At 37.8% G+C, this 24,236-nt stretch overlaps 3 protein-coding genes and 1 non-coding gene across 4 annotated transcripts; 1 reads left to right on the top strand and 3 right to left on the bottom strand.

Moving 5' to 3' along the window:
- Positions 1–677: 677 nt before the first annotated feature.
- On the bottom strand, positions 678–6,210 carry LOC126687735 (uncharacterized). The gene is made up of 4 exons (XM_050382292.1): positions 6,122–6,210; positions 4,742–6,061; positions 890–950; positions 678–764 (listed from the first exon to the last, which is right to left on the bottom strand). The coding sequence occupies exons 1-4, from the start codon at positions 6,208–6,210 to the stop codon at positions 678–680; spliced, it is 1,557 nt and encodes a 518-aa protein (XP_050238249.1).
- A 4,485-nt stretch (positions 6,211–10,695) lies between these two features.
- Positions 10,696–12,381, bottom strand: LOC126687734 (uncharacterized). The gene is made up of 5 exons (XM_050382291.1): positions 12,093–12,381; positions 11,804–12,013; positions 11,407–11,733; positions 11,021–11,318; positions 10,696–10,747 (listed from the first exon to the last, which is right to left on the bottom strand). Exons 1-5 carry the CDS (start codon positions 12,379–12,381, stop codon positions 10,696–10,698), a joined length of 1,176 nt encoding a protein of 391 aa, XP_050238248.1.
- Positions 12,382–14,413: 2,032 nt separating this feature from the next.
- On the bottom strand, positions 14,414–15,693 carry LOC126687733 (uncharacterized). The gene is made up of 3 exons (XM_050382289.1): positions 15,284–15,693; positions 14,794–15,174; positions 14,414–14,735 (listed from the first exon to the last, which is right to left on the bottom strand). Exons 1-3 carry the CDS (start codon positions 15,691–15,693, stop codon positions 14,414–14,416), a joined length of 1,113 nt encoding a protein of 370 aa, XP_050238246.1.
- On the top strand, positions 15,590–15,696 carry LOC126654193 (small nucleolar RNA R71). The gene has a single exon (XR_007632449.1). It is a non-coding gene; the product is annotated as a small nucleolar RNA R71 (small nucleolar RNA).
- Positions 15,697–24,236: the final 8,540 nt, after the last annotated feature.

Here is a 24,236-nt window from a genome sequence, read left to right as displayed (position 1 = left end):
TCAATGGTGGTCAATTTATATGACGCCTTTTAAATAACGTGATTTAAATGAAAAAACACATTCATAAAAAAAACGTGTAAAAGAGGTGATATATATATATATTCCATAAAATACCAAACATAATTGTTTGGTGTCAGTTATAATGTTTTCAATTCGTTAGAAGTAGGGATTTGAGCATTTATTTTTTTTCTTCAGGTTAATTCCATATAAAATTACCTCCTTACAAGTTTTTTCATTTTAATAACGTCTGTTAAAAGGTGTCATATAAATTCACCATATCTTTTTTTTGTAAATTTATCACCGATGTAAAAATCTGGTATCTTACTCCTCCCAAATAAATGTACTAATTTGACTAATACCTTAATTAAAATAAAAAAAAAACACCTTCCTCTTTCTCTTTTCTTGCCGATTTCGATTGTCGAGTTACACAAAAATCAAAATTTTCACATTGGTGATTGATTTGCAAAAAAAAAAGAAAGGTGGTGAATTTCTATAACATCTTTTAAAGGACGTGATTAAAATGAAAAAAACGTGTAGAGAGAGTGAATTTATATGGAATTAACCCTTCATTTTTTCTATAGCCATTTTTGAATCGAGCCAGTTTTTTTGTTATCATATCGTCCACGAGACTACCAATTCAGCGAATGGATGACGTGGCACTTGACTTGGACACACCATTAAACTAATGAAACCACATGATAACCAACCATAAAATCAAAAACATGTGCGGCCAACACAATGAAATAAACATCATAAAACGCAACCTATAAAAAGATATATACTAACAACAGGTATATAAACAAAAGTTATAACCAAAACACTACTGTCATAGGCCACGACCGGTCTACCATAATCTACTGCAATGCTAAAGAGAAGTCATACAATGTACATGCCAAAAGAGACTTCTGGAACAAGAAGTGGAAGTTTTGTCCTCTTCAAACACTAGGTACCTAAGAGTTTAAACATCAACGTGGTCAGATTATGCTGAGTGAGTTCACAATTACGAATTGTATTGTGTAAAATAACATTACACATAAATAAAACGAATATAAACATAACTCAGGTATTGGATCTGATCGAAACCCCTAATCTTATATTCATAACATAAACAAACTGAACTTTATTCAATAGTTATCATATCAAGTTTCTTTAATCTGAATGGCACGGTCCCCAAATAGTTCAACCGATTTACCGCTACCATGTAGCATAGTCCTGAGATAGTTCCACCAAGTTACTAATACCGCTTTTTAGATCCAAAGTATGAGTCCTGATATACTTCCACCGAGTTAAACGCTAGATAAGTGTTGTTGGCAATTAATCGCAAGTATACGATATCGCTCAAGTAATATAACTTGGAAGAAGTATCGATCCCACAGAAGCAATGAATTAAACAACTAATTTAATTTACTCTTTAATTAGCTAGCTAGAAGAGTTAATCGAATTTTGTAACTTAAATTAAATCTAAAGTAAATTAACTCAAATATGTAGACTAGTATAAACTGAAAATAAGTAAATAGATTAAGGTTTAAATAATAATGATAAATAGCTCAAGGATTGATAATTCCAAATAAACTAGTAAAAGAATGGATTAAAACTTATTAGTGATTTTATTGCGAATCGAGCTATTCTAGTGCACTGAATCCCGCTCTCTCAAGCCTCAAAGATTCAAATAAAATAACAACTTAATTAACTAATCAATTATTAACTTGCTCTCACAGTATTACTGAATTAAATAATCAAATTATAATTATGAAGCGAATTCAATGACTACCTAAATTCCAACCCGCTCTCACGGTGTTTTCCTCTAAGTTCTTGATTACCTATGTCTATTTAATTAACAATCTCTCAGTTAGTTAATTAAACAAAAAATCATGAACTAAGTGATCAATTCAATTCAGGCATTAGTTGTAGTAATTAAAACACAATTCACTCACTTAATAATCCAATTCAAAAACTAATCTAAGTATTCATATCAATCCCCGAACAAGGGATTTAGTTACTCATACTTAACCTTAAATTAAACAAAGAAGAAGATAAATAATTAAAGATAATTAAAACAATAAATACCGGAGTTGTCAATTTCAGAAGAATCGTCTTGATCAAACTTGAAATCTTCACAATCGTTCTTTCTAGAAACTAATTATAAACTACTTATAAACTGCTGGAAAAAGAAGCAAAAACGCTATTTTATGAGAAATAAAATATAAATAATGTAATAGAATGTGATAATCTAGGCTATTACAAAGTCTTTATATAGTGGAGGAAGCTCTGGAATCTTCTAATTCGTTTTACAAAGCGAATTTTTATTAGGTGTTTCGGTTGGAGTTGGAGGAGGAAATTAAATCCAAATCAAAAAGTGAAAAGGATTTTTAACTCATGGTCTCATTCGAGACAAGCATGTCTCATTCGAGACCAAGGCGTTTTTCACAAGGTTCGTTCGAACCATCCATTCCCGTTCGTATCCTTGAGTTTCCGAGAGCAAAGTTCCGTTGCTTCCTTCTTTGGTTCGTTCGAAACTCTCCTTTTTCCTCTTGAGTCTCGTTCGAGACTGGCATGTCTCGTTCGAGACTCATGTTATTTTTTTCTTAGAATTTGATTTCTTCATCCGCAAGTTTCGCTTTAACTCCAACGCTTAATCCTTTGTCGATTTAGCTCCAAATACTCGATAATCACCTAATTTTTACTGAAACACTAACAAACACTATCAAGCATATAAAACACCAAATAATGTATGTAATTACTAATAAACGTGATAAAAACCGAGTATAATCAACCCTAAATATAGGATTAAAATACTCCTATCAAACATCCTCACACTTAACCTTTGCTTGTCCTCAAGCAAGAAATAAATTTTACTCTACAAAATATGTTAGAAACCCTTAGCACGTATCTTAACAATGTATCAATAAATGAAATCCCCAACCTATGAACAATATGAACAATCAAAACTTCTAAAACCGACAACTAAATAACGATGCAATCAAATAACAAAAATAATTTTATAACATAACTCAATATAACAATGGTTAGTAACTCATTAGTCCAAGGTCAAATTGAATCACACTTCAAGCTTCACTATCTTTTGCGGGACATGGAAAATAATCGATTTCTCACTTAGGCGAATCATATCACAAATTAGTACAAGCCGAGCTAATGGCATCAATAAGTAAGGTATATAACAAAGAAAAACTCACAATTGAAAACATGAATACTCACCATAAGCTTGCTCATAGTCCCGAACTCCGCTACTTGATTCGGTAATCAACAAAAATCATATGGTCTTTTATGGGGTTGTAATGTGACTAAGGTAAAAGGGTAGGTAAAAAGGATAAATAAAGGCTAATTATCAACTTAATAAACTATTTATTATTACTATTAACTTCTAGGTTGATCTAACTCCGCTTTCGCGTTTATATGAACTCATAACTTTCTTTTCTTTGTGAATTACACTTTACTTATTACTTTTTGCAATCTCAGAATTTTTCTTATTTTGAGCTTTGCTTGCAAATTTCTATCTCTTTTTTTTTCTTTCAAAGCGTAAACTTAATCTTATAAGCACAATGTAGTTCACTTTTCTCTTTTCACTAATCTTGAGTTTCGAATCACCTATATTCATCATAGTCATAATAGATAATATATTAAGTCGACAAGGTAAACAAAAGAAGTAAAACATAGAACAGTAAAGGGTAAAATATGGTAAAAATAATAAAAAAGTTTAAGGCTCAAATTGGTGTAATCTAGGGGATAAGGGGTAGTTTATTTAGTGGTCTAAAAAAGAAAGGTTATACCTAATTGCCATAATCATCTAATTGTTGAAAACTCAATCGTGTAACTTTAAACGGACACCGAGCAAGTTCTAGGAATAAAACATGAAATCAACACTCACAACAAGGAAATTAAGCTCAAAACTCTCAAAAAGTGTGTAGTGTTATGCCATAAACTCAATTCCTATATGAATTATGCTACTTATGCTAAAAGTTTTAAAAACGACTATAAAAATAAGCAATCGACATATCATGAATCCGCATCAAGTTATTCAATTATGTTTCAACGATTTGAACAAGTCTAAATTTTGAATTCACCCTTATTTCATCGGATTATGTCAATGAATTATTTAGTCATTAAGCAAGCATCACTTATCAATTGTCGAATTAAGAAGTCGCGTTCATACATTCATCGATTCGGAGAAATCTAAAATTGACAAATTAATTAAAATACACACCAAATTAATTAACACTTTTTTCCACAATTGAAAGACAAAGATTTAAAGGGTTACAAGACCTTGAAAATAAACTACTTAACACCCTAATACAACCTACTAAAATAAAAATAAAAACTGAAAATAAGAAAGATAAACACCGAAAATAACCCAAACGAAAGATAGAATTTTCTTCCCCCTCCTCACACTATTTCTAGCTATGTCCCCAAAGATAAGAAATAAAAATAAAAATAGAAAATAAAAGGAGTATGGGTTAGAAAAACAAATCTCGGTCTAGTCGAAGGCCGGTGCATCCGGTGCACTACAAGAATGTCCGGTGTTAGCGACGGAAATTTCCGTCACTAACACATGAAAATCCGTCGGTAAATTTAGTTACTGACGGATTGCCGACGGATGGTATCCGTCGGCACGCTTTTTGTCGGCATTCATTGGCGACAAAAACTATCCGTCGGGAAATGTCACCGACGGAAAAAAAGTGGTTGGTAAAAATATAAATCCGTCGGTGAGTTGTGACTAACACACCGACGAAGATCCGACGTTTTACCGACCGATAAGCGTGAATGCATTCGTATCTTCGTATCATGAATGCATTGTTTACCACTCTTAGTAAGCGTGAATGCATTCGTATCTTCCATGCAATATGGACATGCCAATCTACCTGATGTGCTCCAACCAGATAGCATTGAATAGGCCGGGAAATTATTAATTGTCCACATAAGGGCCGCTTTCATTTGAAAGTTCTGACGCTTGTGAATATCAAAGGTTCGGATCCCAGATTCCCACAATTGGTTTAACTCTGCTATCAACGGCTGGAGGAAAATGTCCATAGTGTTTTTCGGATTACGCGGACCCGGGACAAGTATCGTTAAAAACATGAACTCATCCTTCATGCACATGCCTGGAGGCAGATTATAAGGCGTCACAATTACCGGCCATGAAGAATAAGGTGACCCGAAACTGCCAAACGGTTGAAACCCATCAGTGCATAAGCCAAGTCTAACATTTCGAGGTTCGTCAGCAAAATCCGTATGCAACTCACTAAACCGTTTCCAGGCTGGAGAATCAGACGGATGACACATTTTCCCGTCTTCCATTTCATGTTCGGCGTGCCATGTCATATGCCCAGTTGTGGCTTTCGAAGCATACAACCTCTGCAGCCTCGGAGTAATTGGAAAATAAAACATCTTCTTATATGGCACGTTGGCCTTTCGTTTTCTGGAAGAATTGCTTTTGGTAACTGGTTTCCACCGTTCGTGGCCACACACTTTACAGCACGTTAAAGCCTCATCTTCCCCCCAGAAAAGCATGCAGTTGTAAAAACAGCATTCAATAACCTCCACCGGCAACCCCAAACCTTTCACCAGCTTTTTAATTTTAGCAAAATTTACTGGCATCTTGTTCTCCTCTGGCAGCAATTCTTGCATTAAACTACAAATGTCGTCAATTAAAGCAAGTAAACCCTGATGGCGACATTTAATGTCCAATATGTTAGTTGCTGCGGACAAAGGGGAATGTCTGTTATTCCCGGGCCATATTTCTTCTTCCGCCGAACGCATCATATCATAAAATCTCTGGGCTTCCTGATTAGGAGGCTCTTCATCAGTAAACATTTCAGGACCAGCTACATCGATCACCATTCTCTGAACTGCATCAAAACCATCCTCGTCATTTCCGTAGTCAAACTGATCGTAATTACCCGATGGCAGTGCCCAAGGAGGAGGATTCAAGACAGTGCCCTCACCGTGATGAACCCACACTTGGTAATCTTCAACAAACCCAGACTGCAACACATGTAACTTGACATCTTCTGGATCTCGGTAATTTGTGTTTCTGCATTTTCTCCTATAGCACGGGCATTTTATTTTTGCCCCACTCTTTCATTCAGGATGTCGTAAAGCAAACTCGACAAACTCCTCAACCTTATCAAAAAATCCTTCCGCTAGCAATCCATTACTATGTCTAATATACATCCAACTGCGGTCCTGATTCATGTCTGTTGCACAAATAATTAGGTGGTTTACAGGTTCAAGGATAGCAACGTTAATGTAATTGAATGCTAAAAGGGTATGGACCTATCCCATTCGCAAAACTGGCGCCCCGTAACCCGACCACCATATATGTGTAGGAACGGAAAAAAAATATTCGGCAGCCTTCCGGCGTCGTTCTCCTTAAGTGCGCTATGTACTATATCCCGAGTAACGCTGATTAAATATTCTGTGAAGAACAAGCGTTACGCGGTATATACCAATATGCACCCGGAGAACAAACGCTAGAAAAACCACAAAATATTTTTCTACCGTAACTACGCATATATTTTTTCGGCAGTCAGATTACGGAAGCACGAGTTTTGCGAACTGTACAAATTGTACAATCGACATTCAATAGATTGAAGTCACGAGACGGGAAATCTACGGCTAGGATTACGATTTTATTCGGTGGGAATAAAATCGTGTTTAATTAATTAAATTGAAGTGTTTTTAATCTAACTATGTAAATAAAATACAAAAATAAATAAAACCTACTTGTTGTAGGGCAGAACCGCACGCCAACGCTGGATCCCGGTCAGAAAAATCGGAGCAGGCGTCTACTGTCACTGGCTATCAGGAATCCACAGCAGAGAGAGGTCTACAATAAAATTGTAATCTAATTGTTATTGTTTACTAATCTAATTGTTATTATTTTCTAATCTAATTGTTATTATTTTCTAACAAAAACCGGACAGCATTTCCCCTAAAAATGAGCATCGCCCATTTTTCAGGGAAAGCGTGCAAGCAAATAAAACATATACGAAAATATCCAACATACCAATTCAAGTTAATGTTTTTAATTTAAGATACTTCTCAATTAATCACAATTATTTTTAATTACTAACGCAAAAATAACACAATTGAAATCTAATTAACCAAACGTCTAATAATTACTATTTAATTATAAAATTACCAAATATTATAAATTTAACCTACAATTAAAAATTAATTAAGTAAGTAAACACATTTGACCTACAACTCACTAATAATTACGTATTAAATTAACCTTACTTAACACATTTTACCTAAATTAAATATGTTTATCAATTAGGCTTAATTAACCGGTTAATTACTAAATAATTAAAAATGAAACGGTTATTTACCAAATAAACCTAATTAGGCTAATATATAATCTATTTTAAATAAACTAATTAAATAAATCTAATTAGTCTATTATCAAACCTAATTTAATTTTAAAAAACACCTAATTTAATTTAATCTAACCTAATCTAAATAAACTAATTATTTAATTTAACCTAATCTAAATAAGTTTAATTTAATCTAAATATTTAATTTAATCTAACCTAATCTAAATAAACACCTAATTTAATCTAACCTAATCTAAATATACTAACTATTTAATTTAATCTACTACACTTATAATAACTTAATTTAATTAAAATCAAATTTTATAAAAACTAACCTAGATGGACGTCGGCAAAACTGTGGGCAGCGGAAAGCGGCGGAGGCAGCAGCGGGCGGCAGCAACTATTTTCAAAAAATTTAAAAATTAATTACATATAAATACAATAAAAACAAAATAATTAATAAAAACGTTAACTGAAATGGCAAACTGACCGGCGGCGTTGGTGGCCGGAGGAAATGGCAGGCGGCAGGGCAAGGCGGCAGTGGTGGGTGGAAGGCGGCAGCGAGGGGAAGCGGCAACGAGGGGAGGCGACAGCGAGGAGAGGCGGAAGGCGGCAGCGAGGTGAGGCGGAAGGCGGCAACGAGATGGGTGGGTGGAAGCCGGGAAGAGGGAAGAAAAGAAGAAGAAGGAGAAGCGGCTGGAGAAATGGGGAAGAAGAGGCTGCTCGCGTTTTAGGGCTAAATTTACCGACGGACAATTCCGTCGACAAATTTAGCCCTAAAACGCTGCGCTTCATTTAGCTAGGAGTTACCGACGGATTATATACGAATCCGTCGGTAAACTTATCTGCCAAACGCATCGTTTGAAGATGTGGAAATATGCCGACGGATATGAATTCCGTCGGCAAACTACCCGACTGATACCATTATCCGTCGGCAAAGGCAGTCGTAAAAACGGCGGGAGTTTACTTTTCCACTTCGCGCCTCAACTTCATGGGAAATTAGCGACGGATAATGCTTTCCGTCGGTAAATGTCCCGACGGTTACTTAATCCGTCGGCAATATTAGTCGGCAAAAACGCGGGAGTGTGCTTTCCCTCTTCCCGCCTCAAGTTCCTGGGAAATTGGCGATGGACTTTTATCCATCGCCGATTTCCGTCGGTAATGTGTTATATAGCGACGGAAATGCCGTCCGTCGGTAATTTCCGTCGCTATCTTCGGACATTCTAGTAGTGGTGATGGTTCCGGTGATGGATAGCGTGCTCTGCCGGCGGCATTAAAGTAATCCCGAAGAAAATCTTCTTGCCGAGTAAGCGTTGCCCGCATTCGATCTTGCCTCCATTGAAGTTGTGCAAGACCAACATGTTTCTCATGTCGGATGTCTTCAAATAACTTTTGGTTAGTCTCCCAACCAATCCGGTTTTGCTCCCATCCGGTCCAGATTTGTTCAACCAACTCAGAAAACCGTTGATCGAACCCGGAAATATTAGCCGCTTCTCCCGCTTGCGAAGTCTCCGCGGGTTCCTTCCCCGCTCTTCTTCCTACTCTTCCCTCTCCATCTTCTCCTTCTTCTTCTGCTCTCTCCTCTTCCGCCGCCGCTTCTCTTTAGGCTCTAGACAACAAACGCACCCTTCTATGATAGGGAATAATTTTCCCGCGCTTCACATACCCGGCGACATCTATATGTAAGATGTTGATCATCCGCTTCGGAGTAGGATTAAAAGTGGACAAAACACTTGCGATAGGCTTACAATTGTACTTCTCGGCTAGAAGTCGAACAAATTACCCATAGCCAAGTTTGGAAGTTTCTTGTGGAACCGCTCTCAATCGCTTCAAAAGACGATAAGCCGTGTTGACTTGATATGCATCAATCTCCGAATATAGAATGGCATTCAACACCAAAAGATCAATATTTGCCACCTTGGAATACTCATGTCGCCCGCCAAAACAATGCCTAAACCACTTCAAAAACACCATAATAGCGATGTCTTTCACTTCATTCATCTTAGACACCTTGGCCTTGTAGTCGCCACGATCCGTCAACTCTCTCCAAATTGCCACTTGATTGAACTCTTTTGACAAACTGATCAATCTCGTTTCCCTCATTCCAAAAAGTTCCACTAAATCTTCAACACAAAGAAGATGACCCGTGTTGTTGATGCGGAAAGAGATGGAAGTAGGAGAACCTTCGACCGATTTAAGAGTGGAGAAGAACTCATAAGTCATCTCATTGTAAGAATGGTGACGTACCTTTGCCAATGCCGTTAGACCCAAGATGTCTAAGTACCTCTCAATCTCATCTTTAATCCCGAGGCGCTCCATATCATCAAAATCGATGCAAAAAGGCACCGCTATCTCCCGATCTTTGATCTCATCATACAAGTCACCTTCCTCCTCCGTATGGATTTGGAAAGGGGTGTCGTAGCGAGATGTCAAAACCGCCGTGGTGTTGACTCTAGAAGCAGAGGGGCCGGTTGATTTTGAACGACCTCTTCCGACGGCCGGTAAAGAGGGATTTGCCGCCTCTTGATTTCTTGTGCTTGAGCGGCGGATTGGTTAATTGGAGGCGTTCTTGCTTCGCACCATAATTGTGGAATGAGAATTTTCTAAGCAAAAATAATAGAGAAGAAGAAAAGAAGAAGATTAGTACTTGATTTGTGAATTCGAAAGTAGAAAAATGCAAGGTATTTATAGGGAAATTATAACAAATCTCAAGATTTCCCACCCATTTATTCAAACTTTCAATTAATTACTTTGAGTTGATTTAACGGTTTAGATCAAAGCCATGTAATCAATCCAAGTGAAATTTAGCACTAATGAATGGTTCAGATTTGCCAAATCATCAATCCAAGTGAAAAATTCAAAATTTTTCAAGCACAACTCTCAAAGAAACACAAGTACCAAAAGAAACACAAATCCCAAGAAACCTACTACACTTTAATTAAAAAATTTGAATGAAAAAATTTATACATGTCTCGAACGGGACCTTGAGTCTCGAACGGGACATGGACAAAATTTGTGCTGGGATCGATGATTTGGATTTCAGCTCGAACGAAACGGCTTCGAACCTAGGCAAATTTTGCTTAGGTCTCGAACGAGACCTAGGCAAGATTTGCCTAGGTTCGAACGAGACAGGGTGTCTCGTTCGTATCCATGAGATACTGGGGAGATTCCCCTTTCAAATTTCTTCATGGTCTCGAACGAGACAAGGTATCTTAAACGAGACTAAGAAGAAATGTGAAGGTCTCGTTCGCAATTTCATTATTTCGAACGAGACCAGCCTTACCTGAGCCATATGTTGAGTAAATTTGGAAGGGTCTCGTTCGAAATGTTGAAGTTTCGAACGAGACCAAGACAAATTTGATCAATTTTCTTCTTTAAACCATCCTGAAACTTGATATAAACCCATAATATACCTGCACCATAAAAAACAAAAACACACCCCGGAATTAAAGGAAAAAACATAATAAAAATGAATTTTTTTTAAAAAGAACGATTAAATACAAGAAATAAAATAAAGAAATAAAGCAATAAAAACAAACCTCTCGGGATTGTCTCCCGAGTGCGCTTTGTTTTTAGTCGAAAGCTAGACCGTTCGCATGGATTTATGGAGGGGTGGTGAACATGATTTGTTCCACCACTTGATCCGTCAAAGGTCCAAGATACGGTTTGCACCGTTGTCCGTTTACTTTGAAGACTTCACCGCTAGCATTTCCAATTCCAATACTCCATGACTTGCCACACTTCGAATCTTGAAAAGACCGCTCCAACGAGACTTCAATTTCCCGGGAAATAATTTTAGGCGTGAGTTGTAGAGCAAGACTAACGACCCTTCCGTGAAGGTTTTAGGGACGATGTGAGCATCCTGCCATCGTTTTGTCTTGTCCTTGTAAAGCTTGTCGTTTTCATAAGCATTTAAACGAAATTCGTCCAACTCATTGAGTTGAAGCATACATTTCTCCCCCGCCGCTTTAAGGTCAAAATGAGCTTTTTGATTGCCCAATAAGCTCTATGTTCAAGTTCCACCGGAAGATGGCAAGCTTTACCAAAAAAACAATGCGATATGGGGACATACCGAGGGGCGTTTTAAAAGCCGCACGATAAGCCCATAATGCATCATCTAATTTTAGTGACCAATCCTTCCTTGTGCTATTAACCGTTTTCTCCAAAATTTGTTTTAGCTCACGGTTAGAAACTTCAACTTGCCTGCTTGTTTGAGGATGGTACGGAGTAGCGACCCGATGATAGACTTTATACTTCCGCATCAAAGAATCGAATTGCCTATTGCAAAAGTGAGATCCACCGTCGCTTATAATTGCTCTAGGAGTCCCGTATCGATTCATCAACTGTTTGAGAAAGTCCAACACAACTTTGGCATCGTTAGTAGGTAATGCTTCCGCTTCTACCCATTTTGAAACATAATCCACGCAACACCAATATGTATTGTTTCCCAAACGACATTGGAAACGGACCCATGAAGTCTATTCCCCAAACATCAAAAAGTTCCACCTCTTGAATGGTGGTAAGCGACATCTCATCTCGCTTACATATGTTCCCCACTCTTTGGCATCTATCGCAATGACTAACAAAGTATTTTGCATCTCGAAATAGCGTAGGCCAAAACAACCCGCACTCTAGCACACGAGCGGCGGTCCTTGATGTACCATAATGACCCGCGTAGTCTGATGAGTGGCATTGACTAAGTATAGGCATCATCTCTTGTAGTGGTACACATCTCCTCAAAATCCCATCTCCACACACCTTGAAGAGGTACGGCCTCCCATAGAAACCGTTTAGTATCGCTCAAGAATTTCTTCTTTTGGTGGTAGGTCAAATCCAGTGGCATGATTTCCGAAGATAGATAGTTTGCGATATCCGCATACCATGGCATCTCTACCTCCGAAAGTACCATCAACATCTCATCCAAAAACGTTTCATTAATCTCTACGTCACTTAAAATTGGTTCCGGAATTTCTAACCATGACAAATGGTGGGCGACGACGTTCTCCGTTCCTTTCTTGTCACGAATCTCGATGTCGAACTCTTGCATGATAAGCACCCATCAGATTAATCTCGGTTTAGCATCTTGCTTTGCGAAAAGGTATCGAAGGGCTGCATGGTCCGTATAGATGATAACCTTAGAGCAAAGTAAGTACGACCGAAATTTGTCCAATGCGAACACCACCGCTAACATCTCTTTTTCGGTGGTGGTGTGATTGAGTTGAGCACCCGCCAATGTTCGGCTTGCGTAGTATATCACATGAAGCTTCTTCTCCTTTCGTTGCCCCAATACGCACCCGAGTGCTAGATCGCTCGCATCACACATAAGTTTGAAAGGAAGAGTCCAATCGGGTGATGAAATAATTGGGGCCGAGATAAGTGCTTCTTTTAACCTAGAAAAGGCAACAAGGCAATCATTAGTAAATTCATAAGGAATATCTTTATTAAGCAAATTAGTTAAAGGACGAGCAATGGAAGAGAAATTTTTGATAAATCCTCGATAAAACCTGGCGTGCCCTAGGAAAGCACGAACTCCCTTTACGATAGTTGGCAGTGGTAATTTCTCGATGATTTCCGTTTTCGCTCTATCTACTTCAGTGCCGTCCTTGGAGATTTTATGTCCCAAGACAATTCCTTCCTCTACCATGAAATGGCACTTCTCCCAATTCAAAACTAAATTGGTCTTCTCACACCGGGCCAACACTCGCTCAAGATTATTCAAGCACATCTCGAAAGAGTCCCCGAATATCGAAAAATCATCCATGAAGACCTAAATAATATCTTCAATCATGTCGGCAAAGATGGAGGTCATACATCGCTGAAATGTTGCTGGTGCATTACAAAGACCGAATGGCATTCTCCGGTAAGCAAACGTTCCATAAGAGCATGTGAAAGTTGTTTTCTCTTGGTCATCTGGAAAGATAAGCATTTGATTGTATCCGTAATATCCATCAAGAAAACAATAGTAAGCATGGCCCGCTACCCGCTCCAACATTTGATCAATAAAGGGCAACGGAAAATGGTCCTTCCTCGTCTCCGTATTTAACTTGCGGTAGTCAATACAAACACGCCATTCCGTTACCGTCCTTGTGGAAATTTGCTCACCCTTCTCGTTTTGAATCACGGTCATCCCCCCTTTCTTTAGAACACATTGAATGGGACTAACCCACGCACTATCGGATATGGGGTATATAATTCCGGCGTCGAGAAGCTTTACTATCTCTTTGTGCACTACCTCCTTCATATTTGGATTCAAGCGTCGTTGTCTTTGAGCCGAGGCTCTTGACTCACTTTCTAGATGGATCTTGTGCATTACCACCGATGGACTAATTCCTCGAATGTCCGAGATTTGCCAACCAATTTCAAATATATGTTGCTTCACCACTTTAGCAACTCTTGCTTCTTGTGTTTCCGATAAGTTGTTCAAGATGATGGTGGGAAGTGTCATGTTGTCGCCTAGAAACGCATACCGTAAGTGAGATGGTAGCGTTTTTAGCTCAACTTTTGGCGGAGTAATAGAAGAAGGTTGTGTGACACTTTCTCTTCTAATCAAATTTTCGGCTTTCGGTTCATCTTCCTTGGAATATTCTTCTCCGGTGGTCTCATGTGTCTCATCGGAATGGAATGTGACTTTTGAAACTGGGGAAAGTTCTTCCACGATTCCATCAATCATATCCACTCTCAAGCAATCTTCCTCTTCAAAAGTGTTTCGCATGATCCTTCTCATATCAAACTCCACCTTGTTGTCATCGATACGCAAAGTGAGCCTTCCAGCGTGCACATCTATTAATGCCCTTCCCGTGTTCATGAAGGGACGCCCAAGAATCACAGGGCATGTTTTATCCGCCGCATAGTCAAGTACGATAAAATCCACCGGAAAGATGAATTTGTCTACTTTAACTTGACCATCTTCCACCACTCCGAATGACTTTTTTAGTAAATGGTCCGTCAATTGAAGCATCATCGATGTTTGCTTCAAAGTTTGATCACCAAAAATATCACTGAAAAGAAATAAAGGCATTAGATTTACACCTCCCCCTTAAATCACATAGACAATTAATTGAATTTAAATTGCCTATTTTTCAAGGAATTGTAAAACTCCGTGGGTCCTTAAGTTTGGTGGGCAAGTCACTAATTGTGCCTTTGTCATCCCAACTCCTTTTCTTCGTTATGATCTCTTTGAGAAATTTTGCGTATTGAGGCATCTCACGCAAGGCATCCGCAAAGCTTATGTTGATTTGGAGTTTCTTGAAGATTTCCAAAAATTTATGGAATTTTTGGTTGTCCGGCGTCTTCTTCAATCGTCCCGGAAAAGGGACTTTTTGTACGAATGGAGGACGAGGTGGCGGCTTGACATATGGAAGTTCGGTTACTTCCTCCTCATTCGTGCTCGTATTGCACTCTCTTTACTTGCATGTGGATCATCAAGTTCTTTCCCGCTTCGAAGTTCAATGGCTTTTACTTGCTCCCTTGGATTTGATTCCGTTGTAGATGGTAGACAACCTTGAGCTCTCTTTTGAAGCGAGATGGCAAGTTGAGAGATTTGTGTCTCGAGATGGTGATGGACGGAAGCTTGGCTCTTAAAACCGGCTCTAACTTCCTCAATAAGCTTGTCAATTTTTCTCCCTTCATCCGCATTCCGATTTTGCTAAAAACCGGGAGGATGTTGTGGTCGATAGTTGTTGAAGTTGCCTTGGTTGGGTGGACCACAGTTTCCCCCTTAAAAAATTTCTCCTCCCATGTTTGGGTTGGCATTGGCTTGACCCGAATTGTTTCTCCATGAAAGTTAGGATGATTCCTCCACCCCAGATTGTAGGTGTTGGAATATGGGTCGTTGCCTTGCCTTTTTCCATTGACATATTGACTTTCTCATTTGAGTTTTGATATAAAACGGGGCAATCCATTCCCGAATGATCGTGCCCATCACAAGTCTCACAACCCATTTGTACTACCGCAAGTTAAGCATTCCTTTGATTAGCTTTTGTTTATTCATCTCAAATTGTGCTAGAAATGTCGCATTCTTAGCTTTCATTGCTTCAAATTCTTGGATTTTCTCGAGGGTCATTATACCCTTTTGAGGTGGTTGCCTCAACCGCTCGGTTGACCAAGAACAACTATTTGTAGCGAGCTCCTCTAGCAAATTGTTGGCCTCATCATAAGTCTTCTTCATAAGTGATCCTCCCGATGCCGCATCAATAGTTGCCCGTGTACGCTCATTGGTACCATTGTAGAAGATAGAGATAAGGTGTTCTCTACCTAGATGATGATGTGGACAATTTCTTTGAAGCTCTTTGAAGCGTTCCCAAGCTTGGTATAAGGATTCGCCTTGTAATTGGAGAAAATCTATAATCTCCTTGGTCATCCTCGCCGTTTTGCCCATAAAAAAGTACTTATTTAGAAAAGCTTGTGCCAATTGCTTCCATGTTGTGATTAAGGTACTTGGTAGTGATTGAATCCAATTCCTCAAAGAGAAAGGGAAAAGACGAAGCTTGATTTGATCCTCCGTCACATTGTGGATTTTGAATGTGTTGCACACCTCTGTAAATTTTGAAAGATGAGCGTTTGGATCCTCGCTTTCCAACCCATAAAATTGGCAACGACTTTCAAGTAATTTAATCGTTCCCGACTTGATTTCAAAGTTTTAGCAAGGATAGGAGGTGCAAAACATCCGTAGTTGGCGTTGTCCACGTTGGGTAAGAAGAAATCTCTCAAGGTACGTCTTTGTGGATGAGGGACAACCCTTTCGTTTGTCCTATACAGATCTAGGTCATCACGTGGTGGTGGTGGAATAACCCCATCAAGGTTCAACGGAGGGTTACGGTCCTCCTCCATTGTTTTGGATTCCCGAGCTGTTTTTCGGATACTTCTTTCGAAAGACGTTAGGTTTGACTGAAATGGTTCTAGCGGTTGTTTGGCTCGTCGCGTATTAGGCATGCACTAACCAAAACCACTTCCCAAACAAAAACAAGGAAACCAACGTAAAATTCAATAACAATAAATTCACAAAGTAATGAAAAAAATAACTGAAAATAAAACTAACTCAATTAATAATAAGATACTCTTAATTAATTTAATCGCAATTGCTCCCCGGCAACGGTGCCAAAAACTTGTTGGCAATTAATCGCAAGTATACGATATCGCGCAAGTAATATAACTTGGAAGACTAAGTATCGATCCCACAGAAGCAATGGATTAAACAACTAATTTAATTTACTCTTTAATTGGCCAGCTAGAAGAATTAATCGAATTTTGTAACTTAAATTAAATCTAAAGTAAATTAACTCAAATATGTAGACTAGTATAAACTGAAAACAAGTAAATAAATTAAGGGTTAAACAATAATGGTAAAGACCTCAAGGATTGATAATTCGAAATAAACTAGTAAAAGAATGGATTAAAAATTATTAGTGATTTTATTGCGAATCGAGCTATTCTAGTGCACCGAATCCCGCTCTCTCAAGCCTCAAAGATTCAAATAAAATCATAACCTAATTAACTAATCAATTATTAACTTGTTCTCACAATATTAAAACTGAATTAAATAATCAAATTATAATTATGAAGCAAACTCAATGACTACCTAAATTCCAACCCGCTCTCACGTTATTTTCCTCTAAGTTTTTAATTACCTATGTCTATTTAATTAACAATCTCTCAATTAGTTAATTAAACACAAAATCATGAACTAAGTGATCAATTCAATTCAAGCATTAGTTGTAGTAATTAAAACACAATTCACTCACTTAATAAATCCTAATCCAATTCGAAAACTAATCTAAGTGTTCATATCAATCCCCAAACAAGGGATTTAGTTACTCATGCTTAAGCTTAAATTAAACAAAAAATAAGATGAAGAATTAAGCATAATTAAAACAATAAATATTGGAGTTGTCAATTTCGGAAGAATCGTCTTGATCAAACTTGAAATCTTCACAATCGTTCTTTGCAGAAACTAACTATTAACTACTTATAAACTGCTGGAAAAAGAAGCTAAAATGCTATTTTAATGAGGAATAAAATATAACTAATGTAATCTAATGTGTTAAGTTGCTATTTGACCCGGACCTGTCTAAAAAAGTCACGAATTTATCTTGAATCGGCATCTTTTGGCTCAACTTTACCCCCTAGGCTATTACAAGGTCTTTATATAGTGGAGGAAGCTCTGGAATCTTCTAATTCGTTTTACAAAGCGAATTTGTATTAGGAGTTTCAGTTGGAGTCGGAGCAGGAAATTAAATCCAAATCAAAAACTGAAAAGGATTTTTAACTCATGGTCTCGTTCAAGACATGCATGTCTCGTTCGAGACCAACGCTTTTTTCACAAGGTTCGTTCGAACCATCCGTTCCCGTTCGTATCCTTGAGTTTCCGGTAGCAAAGTCTCGTTGCTTCCTTCTTTGGTTCGTTCGAACCTCTCCTTTTTCCTCTTGAGTCTCTTTCGAGACTGGCATGTCTCGTTCGAGACTCATGCTATTTTCTTCTTGGAATTTGATTTCTTCATCCTCAAGTTTCACTTTAACTCCAACGCTTAATCCTTTGTCGATTTAGCTCTAAATACCCGATAATCACCTAATTTTTACTGAAACACTAACAAACACTATCAAGCATATAAAATACCAAATAATGTATGTAATTACTAATAAACGTGATAAAAACCGAGTATAATCGACCCTAATAATAGGAATAAAATACTCCTATCAAGTTTCCTGAGATATTTCTACCGAGTTACCTCGTATCTAAAATATAATGTTAGTCAATACAAACATCTATAACTTACCCAACACCGGTGATCACACATTCCTATTGATGCCCAATAGGTATCCCGTTTCCTCGGATCATACACTGGGGTCATACTTTTAAACAAACTACGTTATAATGAGCATTATAAGAAAAATCATATAATATGCAATGCGTTTACTATCATATATCATATAACAAATAATTTTGTATAATAATACTCAAAAGTAAAATGTAAAGTCACTATGACCGCTGCTCGAAGATCTAAAAAATAGACTTGTCGATTAATTCCTCAGATAATCAAACTTGTTAGTCCGGTAGCTCGCCAGATCCTCTATTGCATTATAATGTCAAAATGCGTTTAATTCATAAACGCTAATCCTAGTAATAAACCTTAGGTATAAGACTAGACCGATACCATTTTTTCTTTAATTTATTTGCTCCGTATGTTTTATATAAAACTTCGGAACGTAAAACCCTAGTTTGCTTAGCATATTGTTTACTTAAAATTTCAATCATGTTCATATCGACATCTTTTCGTATTATTTTAATATTTTTCATTGAATTTATACGTGCATTCATTCATTTTTTTGAACCTCGGAACCCTCTGTCGGGGTAGTGTACAGTGTGCCCTACGTATATGATGCCTTCGCATCGTGCCCCCTAGTTGTAAGAGGGGGTACGTCGCGCCTAGCCTTGGTTCATTGCGCCAGGATCATTTATGGCCCTGCGCATCGCGCCAGGGCTCAACATGTCGCGCCATACCAGAAATGGCCTAGTCGCGTCGCTCCGAGGCACGGCGCGCCGTGCCCCTGCTGGATGCGATTCCAGCAGGTTGAAACGATCTTTCCGAGGTCGTAAAACCACTAAAACGTAAACCGACATGCTCCCACTTTCTTTCATGCCAAAACCTATCCAGAATCACTTTGAAATCATAAAAAACGACATGGTTTTGATAGTTCGATTCGAACGTACTTGACTTTAACTGAAAACAGCCCATAAAAAACAAAAACACACATCAAAATCTAAGTTCTTACCTTGATTTAATGCTTTAGGATGATAGAGGACATAAGTTTTGAAGCAACGGAGAAGGAATTGTTGAATTAGGATGAAAAATGAAGAAACCTTAGGTGATCGAAGTTTTTGTGCATAATAAGGATGAAGGACAACTTCTAGACATGAGTTTCAATTCATATCTCTATGTATTTATAGCTTGGTGAATATGTTATTCTAATCCCTCACTTCTTTTGCTAATAAAACTTATCCTTTTATCTTTTCTTGTTAACTTAAGTGACCACTTAATCACTTTAACCCAATCACTTACGTATTTTCATAACCAATTAAATAACACGACTCCGTAATTTTATACAATATTATCGATAGTCTCGTAATAATCCATCCCGAATATTAGTATAACAATCTATATCTCAGGACGCATACCTTATTTTATAATATTTTTCTTATAATATTTCTTAGTCCCGTTATTACTTATCTTAAGGTATTCCCGATATCGAAACTCCTTTATATAAATCGGTAATCATAATCGTCATACTTGAATAATATCTTTTATTTTAATACCAAAAATCCTTTATTTTTACAACTCCGGTCCCCCCTTGTAGATCATGTGGCGTACTTTATCACTTAAACTTACGGGATATTACAGAAGTGTCTGATAATGATTTTTAGAGAAATTTGTCCAAGTGACGAGCTAGCGATCTGCATGTTTAACTTCATGAGGTCTAGTTCAGTGCATAATGAAAATAATTAAGGGACTTTAGCTGCTAATAGCCCATAAAAGTCCAAAGGTGTTACAGAAGGGCTAGGACTTCAAAAGCTTGAAGAGATGGGCCTGATGAAGAGGGCATAATGCATGTCCAAGATAAGTTAAGTTTATCCTAAGAACCAATCACACGGTCATGGGCCAAGAAGTTCCAAGAGACCTTAAATGGTTATATACAAAGCAATGCTAATCTTCCAACCCATTCAAATGAAAATTTTGAAGAATGGGCTTTGTATAACGTTCTTAAAGCCCATATTCAAGATTGTGGTTTATTATTTCTAATTTAAATTATTTACAAGTATGTAATTGGTGGCTGGAATATTATAATTACCTTGTTTTAGGGTTTTACAATCATATTATGATATATTGATTATTATTTATTTTATTGAAACCTTGGTTTTATTTTTGTACTCATATTGAATTGTCACGACTTGAAATAAGGAAAAGCACTTAAAATGCTACGCCCCTTTCCTTCCATCTTTTTTTTGGTCGGCTACCTAAGCAGTGATCCTTTATTTCAAGCATTAGTAGTCCGGTAGGCCAGCACCAAGCTATAGAGTTTCGAAAGTCTTATTGATGAATTAAAGTAGTCCGGTACCTTAATCCAGCCACATGGATATTTAAGTAGTAGGAGGAGGCACATCAATCAAGGGGCTAATTCCGGATTCGCTCCGCCTTAGACTGACCGGCGCTAAGGAATGGAAATGGTAGTTCCAACACCTGTAGCAAGCCTTAAAAACGTTATAAATTTTTCGCAATGTTTCAATCGATTATCACATATTCTTTCATAAAACGTTTTCATAAAAGCTTTTCAAATCTTGACATCTACAAATGTTTATTCAAAAACGATGCAAAACGATCTTTAGAAACTAGGGTCTTACAAAGCGATATCTCATATCAAGTAATGTCCTGTTTCAAATATATACAAATGGTTTTATTACCGGCGTTTTGCGATTCGTGAATAACCGTAGCAACAAGTGTGTGCAAAATGCGGACGTGCCAAGAAGCGGATTCCAAATTGTAACTTGGCTTCTTAAAACAAGCAACTGGGGCTTGGTTAACCTTATTACAAGTACTTCAACAAGTAATGCTAAGAACTTGAATAGAAAATATCGAAATTCAATTGTAAATGTGTTTACTAATTGAAGAAAATGAAAGTACAAGTAATTGTGTAGAGAATACAATAATTCAATCGTAAAGTTCTTTACTGATTGAAGAAAATTGAAATTGCAGAGATTTGAGTATTTTAGCCTTTGGGCGTGTTTTTCGGATGATTGATTGGGGGTTGTAAATTTGCTGATGTTCTCTTATTTATAGCCTTTGTCATTTGTAAACTGTTACTTCATCTTTAACTGCACACGTTCTTCCCCACCTTCAAGAACTGCAAATCGTGTCTTTGTTGCTTCTGCACATGCTTTTTAACTTCTATTCTTCTGAAAATAACTTTCTTGGACCTATGGCCATTTAAAACTTAATTTAATGGCCACTTTTAACATGGGCTTACCCTTCTGAAAATGGACTTTGGCCTTCTGAATCTCCTAAGGAATTACTCGTCAACTTATGGAGTCCACCTCTGAAATCAACCTCTGAAATCGACTTCTGGAAATTAAGTGGAGTCAACCTTTGGAATTAACTTCTGGAGTCAAATGAGTCAACCTCTTGAATCAACTTATGGAGCCAACCTCTGGAAATTAACTTCTGAAAATTAACCTTTGGAGCCAACCTCTGGAAATTAACTTATGGAGTCAAATGGAGTCAAACTCTGGAATCAACTTCTGAAAATTAAATTATGGAGCCAACCTTGGCCAATTATTCACAGTACCTTTTTCTATCTTTTGCAAAAGAATATGGGCTTTATGGCCTTTTAGCCATATTTTTAATTTTGGTGCAAACAACGCCCCCTATATAATCGGCTTTTAGGAATAAAGCCATTTATATATATTCTTTTAGCCAAAATTAAAATATCTAGATTTCACCATGAGTAGGCCTAAGGTTTTATTTTCTGAAACTGATAAGGATTTTTGGAGGTGTGAAAATCCTTTAGAAACCATGGTTTCAAAAATTTCAAAAATAGACAAAAGTCCAAAAGGTGAAGGGATTTTGAAAAATCAAAAGAATCCATCTTCTTCCCCAAAATTTTTAGAACAAAACCCTAACTCAAAAGTCGAATCCAATTTTTCTTAAAATCCGAAAACCACTAAACCCCAAAAAATGTCAAAAATTGGAGAGGAAGGAGAACAACCGCCGACCACCTCTACATCACCGGCAGCCAGCAGTCCAACGTCGCCCACCACCATACTGCCGACAGTCAGCAGCTGCTCGCCCCCGCCAAGCAGCTCGACAGACCCAACGGCTGCCTTGTCGCGCGTGTCTCCAACTACGGCAGCTGGTGGGCGTGTCTCTTTCGGCAGCGGCTCGACTCCACGGGTAGCCTCCACGCCCGGTGATTTACCCAACTCCAGCGCGCCAAATGCACCAGCTGGTCGTCCGCCAACCTCTCTGGCAGCCACCTCGCTGCGCGGCTCAGCGGCTCGACTCCGTGCCCACCGAGCCCAGCCCTTCCTTGGCGGCAGCTTCTCACAGCTAGCTCATCAGTGCTTCAGCGACGGGTGTGGCGGCATCCACAACAGCAGTAGTTTTCTCATCATCAACAACCGCTGCTGTCGGTCAGCAGTTCACCAGCGCTGTTCTCAGCAACTCGGCTTCTCCGTTAGTGGCAGCAGGTAAGCTCTTTCTTTTTTTTTGTTTTTAATTAGTTAATTGTTTAAGATTGAAGAATTAAACATTGATTGTATAATTTCTAGGCGATTTCGTGTTTTTTTTAATGGTTGTAATTAGAAATTAGAATTTATTTTCTAAATTTCATTATCAATAATGCCGGTAGGTCCAACCTACGGGGCTCAGGTTACTTTAACCGATTTCTCGCTTGTAACGCATTCATATATATCCAACTTTGAAATTCATATTCATATTCAAATTCACAGCTGTAATAAATTAAAATTGGTGATCACGCAGTCCTATTGCCGTCCAATAGGTAGCACGTTCCATCGGATCAATACTGGTTTCAAACCCATCATATACGTATTTCATGTAAAAACATTGCATTGAAAGCATTCAATTCAAATGTAAAGCAATATAAAATATTTGCTTGTGTATAAACTATATAAATTCATAGAAAACGCTATCCAAAAATATTTCGGTGCTCAGAAACGTCAAGCTTCTCGAGCTCTTTGTCCAGTTGCCTCTTGCCTCGTCGGATCTAAAACGATTTTAAAACAATTGACTCACATCATAATCCTATTCTAGGATTGACTCTAGACTCGAGACATGACAAGACACAAAGCATAAAGCGTCGTGCTTCAAATGTAATCTTTTCCGATAAACAAATCATACTTCTTTCGTTTCTTATTATTTCTCGATTCAATTCTCAATATAGAATATAGGTTTCTTAATAAAACCAATTGATATCCATATTTTATCTCATTCCAAACTACTAGTCATATTTCACTCGTTTAACATCTGAATTCCCGTCTCGAGTGTTCAAGAGATTGAATGACATAGGATTTTACAATTTGTATAGTTCATAAAATTGGTGCTTCCGTAATTTGTTCATGAAGAACATATATGTCTAATAGCGCTGGCATAAAGAAGATGGTTAAAGGTCTAGGATTTCCAGTTGAGGTGATTGATTTCCGTTTCATTAATTTCATTATTTACTTGGGGGAGGACGCGGGGTTAACGCTATGCAACGTTTCTAAATCCGTCACTACTAGCGACATATATATCCGTCTCAAAAGACAAAAATCCGTCGCTATAAACTCTCAAACTCCGTCGCTATAAACTCTATAAATCCGTTTCAGGGGTTGACATTTGACGATGGATAATATAGCGTTTTGCGACGGATAGTCCGTCACTAAATCCGCTACAGACACAACCTTGCATCGCAACGTCTGTTTATATGTGATTAGCATGGATTAGCGACGGATTATAGGTGATTAGCGATGAAGTTTCCCGTCTCTAATCACCTATTTTCTGGTAGTGTGGACCAACTGCTCTGATACCAACTTCGTCACGACCCAAATTATTGAGCAGAGACCGGTAATAGGGAATTGGAGTGGTAGCTTAGAGACCCGTAGCAAGCCTAAAATCACTATAAATGTTTTGCGAAAACATGAACAATGTAATCAAACAAACATGAAACACATAAGACACGTTTGTAAAATGATACAATAAACATACGAGAATAGTGGGAGTTCAACTTCCGTATCCCGTACGTACTAGCCCATCAATCGATCTATATATAAGATCCATTATCATAAAACAGCATCAAACGATCATATAATACAATGTAGCCTAATACAAGACATGTACACCATATCCACGACCTTGC

The sequence above is a fragment of the Mercurialis annua genome, linkage group LG6, assembly GCF_937616625.2.
Source record: "Mercurialis annua linkage group LG6, ddMerAnnu1.2, whole genome shotgun sequence".
NCBI lineage: Eukaryota > Viridiplantae > Streptophyta > Magnoliopsida > Malpighiales > Euphorbiaceae > Mercurialis > Mercurialis annua.
This window is presented reverse-complemented; position numbering and strand designations above follow the sequence as displayed.